The sequence below is a fragment of the Callorhinchus milii genome, unplaced genomic scaffold (genome assembly GCF_018977255.1).
Source record: "Callorhinchus milii isolate IMCB2004 unplaced genomic scaffold, IMCB_Cmil_1.0 Scaffold1, whole genome shotgun sequence".
Lineage (NCBI taxonomy): Eukaryota > Metazoa > Chordata > Chondrichthyes > Chimaeriformes > Callorhinchidae > Callorhinchus > Callorhinchus milii.
The window spans coordinates 52,950,900-52,967,093 of NW_024704742.1; the positions used below are offsets into that span (position 1 = coordinate 52,950,900).

Here is a 16,194-nt window from a genome sequence, read left to right on the forward strand (position 1 = left end):
TGAATTGACTGTATATTTGTGGGCGAACGTGGCAGCCAATTGCGCACAGCAATGTCCCACAAACAGTCGTAGATTGAAAATGACCAATTTAATTATTGTTTTTGGTTATTGGAGGGATTATTATTAGGCTCTGTGTGGAGTAAGGAAACTTGCCCAAGGTTTCGCCCTGCCTGGAATTGAACTCAGGTCTCTCACTTGCAAAGCGAGTGCTCTAACCACTGAGCTACAGGACTCCACTGCACTTAAAACATACTGAGAAAGATCAAGATTCCATGAAATAGCAGTAAAACACCATTCTTCACCGAAAACACTAAAAGTGGCAATAATAGTAATGGCGGGCACAAAATTAGCAGCTTCAGGACCAGTCATTATGTCAAAGTCGATTGGGGGGGGTCATCCCCAAAACAAATTAAGATATATTGCGCAACACCTAAGAAAATCTTACAATGATTATCAACCGAAATTTTAATGTTTCGGAACATTGTTTTTTTGACTCCATCCATTGATTTGGTAGGTATGCAAAATACTGTGGTGCAGAAATAAATTTTCTGTCACAAAATAAATATTCGGATCTATAATATATCTATTTTGCATTGCGGTGTTGTAATTAATTAGTCAAATACATCAGTACTTCTCAATACCGCTGCCTCCTCCAGATAAAATTGATCATTGACATCTCGGCTGTTTGTAGGACATTGCTGTGCACAAATTGACTGCTGTGTCTAACTACAAAATACGCATGCACTCCACTTTACATTAAATCCTCTGTAGCACTTTGAGACATCTTCCTGACTTGAAAGGCCCTATAACAAATGCAAGGATTATTGTTTTAATATGACAACTGAGATGTCCAAATATTTGCATGAAAAATGGCTGGGAGACAAGTGGAAGCTGTTGTAAAAATAAAGAAAATTCAGAAGAGAATAAAAGGCATAAAGCAGCTACCCTATATAACTGTCAAACAGGGAGGCAAATATGGCTGGTCTCAAAGGCTTATTTATTGCCTAGTTACCTGAAAAGTGACATACTCAGGAAAGCAATTCAAAAATATGATTTAGACTACTGCAACAACACAACAACAAAATTACATTTGTGAAACGGTTTTCATATCGGGAGGACGTCCCAAGGTGCTGGACAGTCAGAGTTTCAGACTCGAACTGGGAGTCGGGATCGGGGAGGGTGGAGGGCAGAGGGGGAAGCAGGGTTATTGAAATCACGGTCGAAGAGGAGGGTCTTGAGTTGGGTCTTGAAGAAGTCAAGGGAGGGGGCAAGGCGGAGGGTCTGCAGGATGGAGTTCCAGAAGGTGGGGGCAGAGAGGCAGTGGTTACAGGTTATTTTCCCACTTTTTTGCAGTAATAAAAAGTTCCCAAAATTAAGTAGTTTGTTAAAGGCTTTAGAATTGTTCACTCATTTTTACTGCCTAGCACTGCACATTGGCATTATCTTGATGGAAGTTTAATTTCACAGCAGCTCAGAAGAATCCCTGCTCAGCAGGCACAACATTGTGCTGAAAATAAACTGTTATAAAAACTCTTGCCATTCATATGTTTCATATCATCTATATTTAGTTTTTACACCAGTTTCTAGGATTCAGGCACATGGATTGGATATCCGGATCCTTGTCTTCTGTTCCTTACATAGAGACATAGGAGTGGATTGTACACAAGAACAGTGAGTCCAAAGTATGAACAAAGTTTTAAGTATTTCTTAAAGCAAATCAATAATCCTACACGACTCCATCTCTCATATTTTTCAATTGAATTACTGGAATTTAAGTCAGTAGCAAATTCCTTCCCTTCTGACATAATCTGCCTTCACTCCTTCCTGGGCAGCCCATTCAATCTGAACTGTCTGTTTGCCATCCCTCCTTTGAGCTTCAGTTTGTGCCCTCTCCTTATTCTTTCATAGTGATGTGAGGAGCATTACAGCAGATTAGCACAGAGTAGTTGTCTCTGTGATACTGTGGATTTGATATTCAGGAACCTTTGGCTTTCTAGATAATCACTGAAGGAGATTTGGAGGAAAGCAAAGGAAACAACACAGAATGCTTTAGTTGTAGATTCACTTGGGGGATGTGAAGGGAGATTATATTTACATAGAGTTGATGGAAGTTTATTTAAATTTTGTGTCTGCAGTGAAATATGTTTTCACCAAATCATAAACCAGTTCATGATTAGTAACCTAAATCTTTCCATTGTACGAAGATTGCACCTTGGTTCAGGTTTGCTGGACTAGCAGATTTATTGTATTATTTCTTTCTTAAAGGCTGCCTCGTGTGAGTTGATGCTTCAAATTCCTGTCACAGTCCTCAAGCATTCAGATCCAGATGTTTTTACCAGCACTTTCATAGTACTGTTTATGTTTGCTTTCTACAGTGAAGCATATTTTCTAAAAGTACCGTTTCTCCTGGTATCCTGGCTAACAACCTTTCAGATCAACTTGGTCATTCACTTCATGGCTGTTTTTGGACATTACTGTGTGCAAATTGACTGTTATATTTGCCTTCAAAATACAGTCACTAAACTTTACTGTAAATCCTGTGGAGCATTTTGAGATTTACTGGCAATGTGACAAGCACTGTACTAAATGCAAGAATTATCATTATTAACTGGACCAGGAGAAGGGAATCCAGAGCCCCCCAAAATCCTCTTCCTCATTATCATTTCCTCCACATTAATGACAACATGGGTGAATCAATACACTTTCTTGACATTCTTTGGAGTCATTCTCTACACTTTCCTATTTGTGCTGCAGTCTCTTTACCCCATTTAATTTTATTTGCACTAAAAGCTGTTCATTATAAAGTCATTTAGTGCTTCAAGAAGCCAGTTCATGATTAACCTACACCTTTCCAGTGCAAGAAGATTGCACCTTGCTTCAAGTTTGCTGGCCTAGCAGATTTATTGCCTTATTTATTTCTTAAAGGCTGCCTCATGTGAGTTGATGTTGCAAATTCCTGCCATAGTCCTCATGCATTCAGTTCCAGTTATTTTTGCCAGCATTTTCACAGTATTCACATTATTTAACTTTCAGATTACTTTTCTCTCCAGCCCTTGGCAAAATATAATATTTTATGATTTAATAGTGCATTCCCAAAATGCCAATTGAATCATACTCTGCAAGTTTGCTTAACTCATGCCTAAATTACAACATAAATCTGAAGCATAATCAGAGTACTTAATTAACAAGGTGCCAAACTAAACAGTGCAGCGAGCAAGAATGCATATTTGAGCATGAAATATTAACACTACGTTTCTAATAGCTTTAAACAAGGTGAACAAAAAGCTCAGGTTTAATTATTCTACACAGAGTGTGGTGAATGAGTGAAATGGATTTCCTAGGGAGACAGCAGTATCAGCAAATCCAGGAGGAAATTAGCTATCCATTTGAGAAAGAAATTGACTGAGGGGTTATGAGAGATAGATTAGTGCATTTTTTAAAAAAAACAAATATTTTGGAATCAGCTAGATAAATGAACTACAATGGTCTTTTCCATTCCTATATACAGTATTTCCTATGTTCCAGTATTGCATTGATATGATAAAAGATCAATTATTCTTTATTAGGTTTTACTGAATATTTGTTTCAGCTATAAATGTGATTGCTTATTAACACTTAATGAATATAAAGTATGTAAAATACATGTTGATTAACATCTATTATAAGCCAGAGAGTCTCTCCTCTTACATAAAATCCGAAATATTGTGCAACAGATTGAGATCAATAGAATTGCAGTTATTTGACAGTGTTCTTGTAATACACTTTAAAAACCTCATTCAGGTTTATGTGTTTGCCAATTAAAAATGTTTCTAATGTTCTGGAGGGTGGTCAGTGGCAAGGGAGAGCCTGGGAGAATGAATCAGGGTGGACCATTGGACTAATAAACCACAAAGCTTTATGGTAGCGTCTGTATCATTTATTTACTGCCTGTATTGAAAATGCATTAAGCATAAAGTTCAACCAGTGCCAGACTCATCCTTTGTGTAGCAATGTTGCTGCTCATTGCAAATATAGAACATTATCACTAACAGCTGTGAAAATCTTACATAATAATAATAATAATCCTTGCATTTGATATAGCGCTTTTCACGTCAGGAGGATGTCCCAAAGCGCTTCACATAACGCACTGTAAAGTGAATTGACTGTATACTTGTGGGCGAACGCGGCAGCCAATTGCGCACAGCAATGTCCCACAAACAGTCGTAGATTGAAAATGACCAATTTATTATTGTTTTGTTTTGGAGGGATTATTATTAGGCGTGTGGAGTAAGGAAACTCTCCCAAGGTTTCGCCCTCTGCCTGGAATTGAACTCAGGTCTCTCACTTGCAAAGCGAGTGCTCTAACGACTGAGCTACAGGACTCCATTATACATTAATATAAGTTTAGATTTTCAATGTGCAATTTAACCCAATAGTAATAGATGTGTACACAGTGGCAAATCAAAAGGAAATTAATAGCCAAATGACCAATAATAACATTTGCTGGGGATTTGCTATTGTTGTGACTCTGAACACTATTGTAAGCCATGTTTGTAATTGTCTTTAATACCAGCAGCTTCCACCGTGTTACACTAATATTTGGTCAGAATTCTTTCTTTTTGTATAAAATGATTTTCTGAGACACACACTATTAGGATTCATTATCCTTCACTTTGATATAACTGCTGATGCCCTATAGGTAGTGGAAGCAGCATATTTTAAAATTCCCAACTATGAATTTATTAGATTGTGTACAAGATTTAAATGAGTATCTACCATTAGCTCATTTAAATCTTAGATCATATTGTTTCAAATAAGAAAATATAACTGACGATTTTGTGCATTTTTTTTAAAGAAGTTAACTAAAGAGGCCAATCATCCCTTTCCCACTCGATCTTACATGCATTCGGGTAAAACTTGTGCTAGTTTTGAAGTGTCCTTGTGTTATTTAAGAAACATTTGATGACCAGCAACAGGTGAATCTCCCTTCACCACATCACCAGGTTGTTCCTCTCCAGATCCTGGTGGCGCTATTTGTTTTTACCTTGAGATGTGGGATTTTTGTTTTGTAAATCTAGGCCTTGCGTTGAGCTCTTAAGTTTTTTGTTGTGACTAGTTATCTTCCAGTGCTGTTGTTTTCAAGTATTGGGGCAAATTTCACGCTCTCCTCAGCCACAAAAGTAACTTTTAATTGATCAAAAATCCCTGACCTCAGGGTAAAAAACAGCAGGTGCGAGGATATGGAGTGAAACAATGATGTGCTGCCACTTACTGGTTCACACAGGTATTACTTTATGTAACTAACTATTACCACAATTTTTACCTCCAGCTGACAGTTTCTTGATGAATGTCTCTAATATTATTTGCCTGAAATACCCCATTACAACAAATTATTACTCCGAGTGGAAAGGTTCTTCCGAACATCGGCTTTAAAACTGAATTCACGACCGCTCGTCTCACTTTGCTTATTTAATTTGAAGTCATAATCCAGCTTTATTTTATCGTTTAATGTTTTAGACATCTTGATTCCTTCCCCACCGATTTTTTTTCTGAACTTTGCAGACTAAGGTCTGGAACTTCACCTTGTCTTCCCAGTAACATTGATTCTTAAATTCAATCTTAAATTGGACGCCGGTTCTTATTTAAAAACTTTGGGTGGCCATCAACCAAATTAACAACAACACAATTACATTTGTATAGCGCCTTTCGCGTTAGGAGGACGTCCCAAGGTACTGGACAATCAGTGTAAGAATGGAATTGAGAAATTTCCACAATTCTGCATGATCTCTGTTACAACAGTAACAATTTCAGGCTTCCAGTATCTCCTCAGAACCAGTAAATCCTCAATCACGGTCAAATCAATAAATAATTGAGGATTTGCTGGCAGCTGCAGGAATTACTGCAGCTCTGGTGAAACAATCAGGTGGAAACAGCACAACTCTGGCTGGTGTTTACTGAGGTAAGATCGCGGTGTTGCATGGCACCATGGAAACTGCAGGAGGAAGTGATCTGAGTGGTGTGTGGTGCTCTTTGTCCGTCTCACTCCCACCTCTTGTTTCTGTGTTGGCATGGAAGCAGTGGGAGGCGGCGCTCTGGCTGCATGGGGTGTTTCTGTACCTCAGAGGGATGTCTAAGGAATGGGACAATTTGTCTAAATGGCCTAATGGTTGCAGACTGTATGATAGCACCTTACCATCTGCCATGTGTAAAAGTTCCTTTTTGAAACTTAAAAGAAAGTTCAGTCAGTGCTCTCCTGAACAAGCCTTCAGTGTGATCCAGTGATTGATTGCTCTTTGACCTTATCTTGCCTGTGGAGTTCTGATCTCACCACTTTATTGTGCACGTTTAGCAATGCACTCTCAGCACGTGATATGCATCCACATATAAAGCGAATGTCACTCTTGTAATCTCCAGACAAGAAAAAACAGGGCAAATTCCAACCATTTCGGAAACTGTTTGGTAAAAAGAAACGGAAGGAGTCCTCTCACACACCCGTGCAAGTGAACCTGAAATCAAGTCAATCCACTGGGGATATTCGGAACGCCATCGAATCAGGGGATGACCAATCTGAAGATGAATTAAGGTAAAATCTCCTTGGAGTCCATAGTCTTCTTTATATTTATTGTGCATTCAATATATATATTATATAAGGCCTTGCAATATGATAACATCAAGTTATAATAAGCATTGGCTTACAGTGATCAGTGGTAAATCTGATAATTGGACAAGTCTGAAAAAGAACTGATGAGAGGGAGAAAATCTAAAGGAGATTATATGAATTCAAGTATTTAGAATAATATACAGATAACTAGGGATGGAACTTTAGCACCTATTTAGATATCACATCTGTGGAACAAAATAATGAATATTGTGAAATAAAAACAGAAAATGCTGGAAATCCACAGCAGATCAAACCAAAACCTGAATTTTGTGTGAAAATGTTAATCGCTTATTTGTTTCACACTATTTGGTGGTCAATAATGTTACTGCTAATGTGGTAACAGGTCCCTTAATGGGGTAAAATGTGCAGCTTTCCATATGCCATTCCTTGTGTTATTTAAGCTCAATCTAAAGAATGAAACGGTTTGAAATTTGCGATAACTTTATTCTAAGTTAATTCACTCGCCTGTGTAATGGGCACAGTCCCCAAGATCTCTGCTTCTAAATAGTCCTCTCTTCCCTCTAAACTTCCAGCAGCCGGATTTCTCCCAGATCTCAGTTAAAAAAACATGTAAAACCTGTTTATATAGTCAGTTTCCTGAAGTGCACAAAATTTATTGTTGAGATATCTCTCAGATTCTAAGGTACGTTTGAAGGGGAGTATTCACTGCAATGTTTCATTTGTTTTTCACAATTTTTAAACTACTTCTGAGTTTTTGGTTTACTCTCAACCATCTTCGGTGCCAGGGTGTCAGGTTGAGGATAAGTCCTAACCCCTCTGAGAGATGGCTTCTTCCAAGTAAGAACATCCTTTTCCTTTTGTTAGTCAGTCATTCTCCTCTTCCTCTGACGCTATGACGGTACCTTCTGAACATTCAGCCATGGTCTGTGAATAAATCCTATGTTTCCATACAAATGTATGATTATTAAGAAGTGACTTCATCATTTTAGGATTCTTTAAAGGTGTAAAAAAAACTTATATTAAAAAAAATTAAATGAAACCAAGTTAAAAGTTGCCAACGAACATTATGGAGGAGGAATCTTTGAGTTCCTCTTGGAAAGAAAATGTAGGTCAAGTTTCAGAGAAATAAAATCTGTCTCTCAATCCCTATCCTTTCATCTGCCAGAACAATGGAATAGCTTTGGACATAACCATCTTACCTAATTCAAGTGAGAGACAGATAGGTAGCAAAAAATGGAGGTTGTGATGAGTTAAGACATACAGTATCTTGAGTGCCTCAGTTAGTGTGCCTCAGTTTTGTAGCTCCTCAACTACTCATTTGAGTGCTTGAAAACGTAAAGGAAAGCAAGATAAATCTAGGCACAAAACATAAACTCCTGCAATAGGAAGTCTTTCAACTGGGATACTGTGGGGAATTAAACCAGCTAAGTCTCCAAGACTCCTGAAGACTGAAGGAACTATATAAGCAGTTACAGTGGGAGTTCAGCACCAAAAGACTCACCTTGCAAAAGTCAGACGTGTCCTTGGAAAGGAATGAATGTGGCAGAATGGAGGGCAGCCCGGTTGTTACAGGTGGCATCACATGGACCACATCCATCATCTAATTTCACTGACGTTGGTACGTTTCACATTATTTTATCAATAATCTTTATCTGATATTTTGAACATCACAAGCATATTGTATAATATGTTTTGTAAAATGAAATTATTGACCAAAATGAATTAAGCAAAGAGCTTTCCTCTTTATATCTCCTCAGATGCTTGTCCCAGATGTGAGCATGAAGCTCAAGCTATTGTAAACACAGCAGATTGTATTTCAGGAAGACGAAGTCTCTGCTCAAAAAATGTGAAACAAAATCCACGTGTGGTGTGGTTTCATACAGGGTGATTTCTAATGGGATTCCTTCATAAGTAATACAACTTAGACCTGTATTCCATAGATCTGTGTATTGGGGCTTTAAACAAGCAGGGAGTTGGGCAGGCACAGCTTACAAGGATGGAGGCTGCAGACTACAGGTGTTTTCATAAAACTTGTAGCTGCCATTAAGATTTTAGATCTCAAGTTGTGACCTTTTCAAAGCTGCTTTCCTGGACAACAACAATAATAATAATCCTTACATTTGATATAGCGCCTTATCTCATTTCAAGATGTCTCAAAGCGCTTCACAGAATATATTGTAAAGTGAATTGACTGTATATTTTGTGGGCGAAACTTTTTAACTAAATTAACTTAACTACCTTTTAACTAATTGTTTTCTCACATCACAATATTTGGTTAAAGAAAATCTACAAATATACCAAGCATTTTCATAAGGAGCAGGCAAGGTTAAGGGATTGGGGTGAGGGGTCCTAAATAAGATCACATTTGGGGGCCCTTTGAACTATGTACTCAAAATATGCAACAGTACCTTTTTAAATTACTTTCTTGCGTGACTTCCTAGTTGAAAACATGTCAACTATATGATGAAAACTCAGTGTACTTGTCAAAACATGCTCAATAGACAAGATCGCAAGTGCATTAAATCTCTCCTGGATCATTGTAGATCCGAGTGGGTTTTTGATGAGACTCATCGTTGAGAATGAGCGTTCACCTTCACTGTGAGTGTTAAGAACACATGAAGAGCAACTGCAACATTTGGAAAGGTTGTTTCCACCAATTGATTCTGTTTCATATACTTTAGCATTTCTCGCAGAGTTTTCTCATCCTTAATATGTGACATGAAATCCAGAAAGTGCACAAATTCATCAACACTGTCTGCATCAAAATCTTTTTTCAGTGCCGCTAAGATAAGCTCTATTACTTCTAACATTGCTCCCGCTCCTCATGGAGGTATAAATCATATCTCCCACTTCACCCCTCTTCCCATCACTGCCTTGTGCCTCGAACACCCTGGTGAGTGGCCACGTGGCGAGTATTGCTATGAGGCAGAGCTGTTAACTGACTTATTGGTTAATCCAGCCCTGATAGGGAGGATTCCTCCTTAATTTGCTTTATCCCTTCTGTCTCTCTAGTTACTTTCCTATTCTCTTCTCCCAGGTTGTTTGACACTTTATTTTGACTCATTTGTCTTTCCTTCAGTGGGCTAGTTCTACAGTACAATGACAACAACAGCATGCAAGAACTGATGCCAGTGATAACTTAAAGTCTCTGAAGGCAGCAATTTTGAATTCCTGGTTGCTAAAATATCATTGACTTCCAAGTCATCAGGTTGCTGACAACATCACCTCCTGTGCCTGTCCACAGCATGCTTGCCATTATGGCACTGGCTTGTATTTTCCGTGCATTATGATGAGGCTCTACTGTATTTTAAAAACATATGCTCTGCTGGAAATGCTAAAAAGTGTCTCCCCGATTTAAAGAGAAGGCACCACAAAGACTGGAAGGACATCTATCAAACTGAACAAAGTGCAGTTTATTTCACAGTGCAAAGTAAGGACGGCTGGTGCAGAGTGCGTTCTGCAGTGCTCACCACTCATGGAATGTTGCCAAAGGTCCAATACACACTTATGTACTGCAGTAATTTGGGTATATTCCAAAATGTTAAACGTGGCATGAAATCAAGGCCTCCGACTGGTACAGGGCATGCTGTCCTCAGCAACTCTTCCACATGTAGTCATAAAAAGATACCAAGTGGAGATAAGATTACAGTTATATTTTCATTTGCGCTTTACATTTCAGTATTCCGAGAAGCTAAAGCCTGTGAAGGACGTTATAAGTTGTAAGTAAGTTGTCCTTAGGTATTGAATATGTGTCAGCCGGATGTACGGAAACAGATCTCATCTTCTTCCCCCCACTCAGCTCTCAATGTTGACGTCAGTGAAGAGGATTGATCATTTGATTATATGCTTGCCAAACACGCCACATGACTGCTAGTTAGCAGGACTGTGACTATTACTAAGTAAAAGCTAAGTAAAACTAGCTGACAGTTCAATGCTGTGATTGGCGAGCTGAAAGGGTTGCATGCGACCTGCATGACCTAGCTTCAGTGGTACTGGTGTTGATTTTCATATTTGATAATAATAATAATAAATATGATACTGAAGAAATTTCTAAAATTAGAGTACAGGTCAGACCCCATTACCTTCGAAATGTAAAGGTTCACAGAATTAACCAGAACATTTTTATAGATAACAAATACACGAATTTGGGCAGAAACCCTCCCGACACTAAGAACCATTTTGCAGGTAAAGAAAGTCAAACAATGTAGATTACGAGTATCACACTAAAGCAGAGAAAATGTTAAAGGAAGCATTAAGTGAGGCCATAAGGAAGAAGGAAGGTGGGTGTCACTTTCATTTTGTGCCGTTGGGTGATATTAAAGGAAGCTCGTGCTGGTGCATTTAGTTTTGTTTGGAGCAATTTAAAATGAATGCAGTAAAGGATTGTAGGGATATTCAATGTTTCAGTGTCTCATCAATACAAATCAGAGAGACTGTGAAGGCACCAAATGTTAATGCGTCCCAAGACGTTTACTGTCATGCTTGAGTTGCTGTAATTGTGGCCTACATACCTTAATCTACTCTTGCGCTAAGATATCTTGGCAGGTTTCAGTGTAATACGACAAAATCTAGTGCAGGTTTAAATGTTAAGCGAGAGGACCAAGGTTTGATTCCGGCAGGGCGAAACGTTGGGCAAGTTTCCTTACTCCACACACCTCTGTTTACCTAGCAGTAAGTAGGAACGCGGTTGTTATTCGATTGACGGATCACTTTTCCGGGCGTTAATAATAAAACCTTCAAAAAAATAATAATAATAATTTGGTCACTCAATCCACGACTGTGGGACACTGCTGTGCGCAATTGGCGTTTCGTCTACAAAATATGCAGTCGATTCACTTACAGTATATTTTTGTGAAGTGCTTTGAGACGTCTAGAAAGGGGCTATATCAAATGCAAGGATTATTATTATTATTAAAGCACCAGTTTAGATTAGGCCTAGCAGGTCAAAGCTTCCAGTTTTGGCTCACTTCAGCTTCCTAGCTTTCTCCTCAAATGCCATTTGTTATCCAATGATCCAGCACTAGATATAGTCTGTATATGCACACAATAATTTATAAGTTTTACTTATATGTCATTGGGTGACAAACAGAAAATGTTACACGGCAAATTTAAGATTGTGTCAGCCCATCTCATTTGGTAACATTCTCACCTCTGAGCCAGACACTTGTGTGTCAAGCTGTGTGTCAGGGCATTGTCCAGGATGACTTTCTAATGAGTGCTGTGGGTGTCCTGCAGTGTCAGAGGTGCCGTCCTATTACGAGACGTTAAACTGAGGTGCATTCTGTCCTTTCAGGTGAACATTATGGCATTTATCAAAAAGGGAACTCCCGGATAAAATTGATCATTCGTTTTATGATTGTTTATGGGACATTGCAGTGTGAAAATCAGGTGCTGTGTTCACCATCAAAATATAAAGCCACTACACATTACAGTAAATCCTTTGAAGCACTATAGATGGCCTTCTGACATGAAAAAGGTGCTACGTCAAATTCAAGGATTATTACTATTGTTTGTGTTGCAATATTGCTCTTGCTTGCGGCAAATTTCAGCTCAAGGGAATAGTCCTGAAAGCAGAGGATTTGTGCAACTGTATGAGAAGAAATCTAAAGTGGGTGATTTGACACAGCACCTCCCAGAAAATGGATTTGAAATTGGTTCAAACTAAGAAATTCAGAGAGGATTATTCAAGGGTTTTAGTGAGGCTGTTACTGACACAAAAAACAGCTGCTAACATTTTTGCCAGTGTTATGTTCTAAATTAATTTGCCTTGTTATAATAACTATAATATTGTTCTAAGTGATATCCAAAATATTATACTCAGATATCCGGGATCTGTCTTATACTTTATATTCAACTCTTCACAATACTGGTAACTGATCAAAAATGCAATGAAATTGTGAACACTAGGATAGGGTAGCACAGTAGGGTTAATGCACAGTCTGTTTACCTATTGTCTGGGCCAATTGAGAAGTGCAGCCGGAATCTGCTCTGCACACTGTTTGCTCGAAGTGGCGCGAGCGGGAAATCAACTTCGCCCGGCGCCCAGCCTGGACTGAGCTCCTACAACCAATTCTTAGTAAGTGCTGCACTATTCATTTACTATGTACTATGCTGTTGGACAATCTATTTTAAACATAACTACACGCCCATAATTTTAATCTGGGGTTGTTTCACAAAATGTGTCTCTCAATAGCACCAACCAACCCTCCGCAAATTTCTGCAAAATTTATCAAATCTCTCCACAATTTCCAGAGCTCTTTTTTGCGAAATGCCCAGAATTTGGGGCAAATATTTCAGCACTTTTCTATTGGCCCAGCCTATAGTATACGGGTTTGAATCCAAAGTAGACCTGATGGGGTGAAGAAGCCTTCCCACCAGGTCCTCGGGGGAATGTGTGCAAATATCATTTGATATCTACTAACCATCACCTTGAAGAATGTAAAACTTCACCAAATAGACAGGTGAAATAATAAAAATGTGAATCTTAAAAGGAAAATTGTTGTTTTGGTGCATTCCCCATTGTGTGTGTGACTTTCCATTTTTAGACGAATGAAATTATTAATAAATAATATTATTCATTTTGTTCGGGGGATGGAGCGAGGTCTCTGTGAATGCCTTGCTTTTCAGACAGGAGGAGAAATGAGACTATTTTTAATACATAAATTGATTGTTAGAAAGTTTAAACATTAGCCTTCTGTATCTGGTTGACTTTTCACAGAGCCTCCTCCTCTCTCAGTGGTGGGTCTCAGTTATGTGAGATCCGAGGTGACTGCAAACATTTCAGGGATACAATTACAGTTGCACCAGATTAATCACTAATTGCACTTGTGATGAAACTTTTCCCTGATTCTCAGCAGCGTTTCTCTTTTTAACTCCTGGAGTAGATGTTGGATTATGCAATTTGTGGTCATTTTCTAGTATTAAAATATTATGGGGTGTTTTTAATTCCCAGAGTAGTTAAATCAGAGATAATCTGACCTAAAGGGCACAATACAAGTGTAATTTGCTGTTGCTGTATCCAGCTAGCCAAACGTCCAGTGCTTCGACCTACAGGCTGGTAGTATATTGGATGGCATAGTTAGCTTTAGTCGCAACCATTGTGATGGACTCAAGGTGGGGTGGGGGGGATCACATCTGCAGACAAGTTGATAATTATCACATCACAGGTGGCAATCTTCACCTCATCCAGGGCTTGGCTCTGTGAAGGAGCAGCACTAAATGGGTTGATGACCTGCACGCTGAGCTCCCAGCCTCAGCCTGCCTGTGGTTGGAAGGTGAGGTGCAGAACACTGCTACATAAACATGGTATCAATACATAAATACTCTACATAAATATGGTCAGAGAGAGAACAAGAAATTCAGAGTGATGGTAAAGGGAATCGGAGACATCTCCAGGAACCAGCATAAATAAAACAATGTGTTTTTTGGGGGTTAATCGGACTACCGAGACTGCTGTAGAGGGTTAACTCAATTCCAATATTCCATTGCCATGGATGTCACATTGGAGGCAGCTGAACTCCAAGGACAACCCATTTACCTCCTCCACTGCTCTCCTCCCTCCAGGAATCTCACATGTTGGATAAGAAAAAGCATGAATGCAAGAAATCTAAAAGAAAACAAGAACAAGTTATAAATACACAGCAGTACAATCAGAAAGAGAAAGATAGATTAACATTTTGTCGATGACCTTTCATCAGAACTGGTCACACCTCCGTCACACATTTTAGTTCTCATGAAGGGTCCCAGAGGCTTGAGACATTAACTTGTTTTCTCTTTCTGATCCTGATTGAACTATTGTGTGTTTACAGAGCAGAGCAATGTTAGTGAGGGGTGTGGAGAGAGGAAAAAAAGGAAGGGGGAAAATACCTTAAGGAGTGACTTTTATGCTCAAATAGGAAAGACATTGACTGAAGTAATAAAACAAACACAAGCACGCAGTACCTTTCAGTTATATACTAATAATAAAGTACAATATTAGTATAATTTTTACTTTATAACCTATTTATAAAATGTTGGCAGGTCTACTAGCACCAGTATGGGTACCAGGGCATTGTCACATGACAGCATTTTTATCCCAGATGGTTCAACAGCTGATGGAACATCAGCACAAGCCATATCCCAAGAAAACATCTCAGGAAAAATTCAAAGCCTTCAGGTAAGAGATTTTGTAATACTAACATGGTTTATTACAAGACAGAGATGCAGTAAATACAACGCTGTTTATTAAAGGGCAGCGATGCAGCCACATTACAACAACAACAACAACAAGATTCCATTTATACTGCACAGTTGGGTCATGACCCGTCCTGTAGCTTAATGGTTATTAGAGCACTTGCCTTGCAAGTGTGAGACCTGGGTTCGATTCCCGACAGGGCAAAACATTTGGTAAGTTTCCTTACTCCACACGCCTCAGTTTGCCTAGCAGTTTACCCGGTTGTTAGTGGATTGGCAGATCGCTTTCCATGGCTAATAATTCCTCAAAAGAAAATAGTAATAATAAATTGGTCACTTCAATCCACGACTGTTTGTGGGAGACTACTGTGTGCAATTGGCTGCCGTGTTTCGTCCACAAAATATACAGTCAATTCACTTCACAGTATATTCTGTGAATCGCTTTGAGACGTATCGAAGATGTGATAAGACGCTATATCAAATGCAAGGATTATTATTTATTTATTATTAACATGCTCAGTCAAGCATACCAGCAAGCTTTGCTAAAGCACGAATTAGGAATTTATGGATCCCAAACACTGCATTATAACAGACTCTGCTATACTAAAAGTGAGCATTACAGGGAAGCGGCAGGCATGTTCCTTGTCGGCTTCATGGTATGTGACCCAGCTCAGCTTACACAATAGTCAGTGATTAAGCTTTGTGTCGTTAAAATTCATTGTTTGACTCTGAAATAACCTCAATTTGGAAAACATCAAATTGGAATGCAAGTCCTCGTTGAATTGATTGCAGTGAATTTTCCCTTTGTTAGTAAATTTACTAGCCTTTGGCAATATAATACTTCAAATCAGATTGTTATCATTATAAATGCACATAGGCAGGTCCAATAGATTTCCTATCAAGGAAAAAAAAGCTCCATTTTATTTTTGATTGTGAATCTACCATGAGAGTTTAACAGATATGCAGCCCAACTGATCGTTGGCAAACGGGGTTCAATTGAAAGAGAAATGCAAGGTACTTTATATAGGAAACAAAGGAGGCTTGAAATGTGACATTTTAGAGCGGATACTTTTGAGGCATACAGTATGAACATTACAGCACTGAAACAGGCTATCTGACCCAACTAGTGTTCACCTTATCAAGTCCTTTCATAATTTTAAATACCTCTGTTATATCCCCTGTAAAGTGTTTCATCTTCAGGGACAGGTGAAATAAACCTGAGACAATACTTTTAGATTTGTAAAAGCAGCAGAGCAGGAGATCACTGGTTCAGTTGTGAAGGTCAAGTTTTAGACAGACAAGTATTTCATTACAGATTGGATAATCAACAGCTGAACTGAAAGGGGTGTTTAGGAGCTGGGCTCGACTCATTTAATATAAAGCTTGATGCAATAATCCAAACGCAAAAGAGTGTGTATTTT

The 16,194-nt window shown here is 38.7% G+C and overlaps 1 protein-coding gene across 5 annotated transcripts in view; it reads left to right on the forward strand.

Moving 5' to 3' along the window:
- Window positions 1–16,194, forward strand: part of cracd (capping protein inhibiting regulator of actin dynamics) — a 115,121-nt gene that overhangs the window by 70,337 nt on the left and 28,590 nt on the right. For 3 of the 5 annotated variants that reach the window (XM_007892773.2, XM_042342039.1, XM_042342050.1), the window contains exons 3-4: window positions 6,394–6,562; window positions 14,621–14,756. The exons of 1 other annotated variant lie outside the window; for it this stretch is intronic. In XM_007892773.2, coding sequence (XP_007890964.2) covers window positions 6,394–6,562; window positions 14,621–14,756 — 305 coding nt within the window. Of the gene's footprint in view, window positions 1–6,393; window positions 6,563–14,620; window positions 14,757–16,194 lie in introns of those variants that run through there. One more of the 5 variants, XM_042342062.1, reaches the window with a different exon arrangement.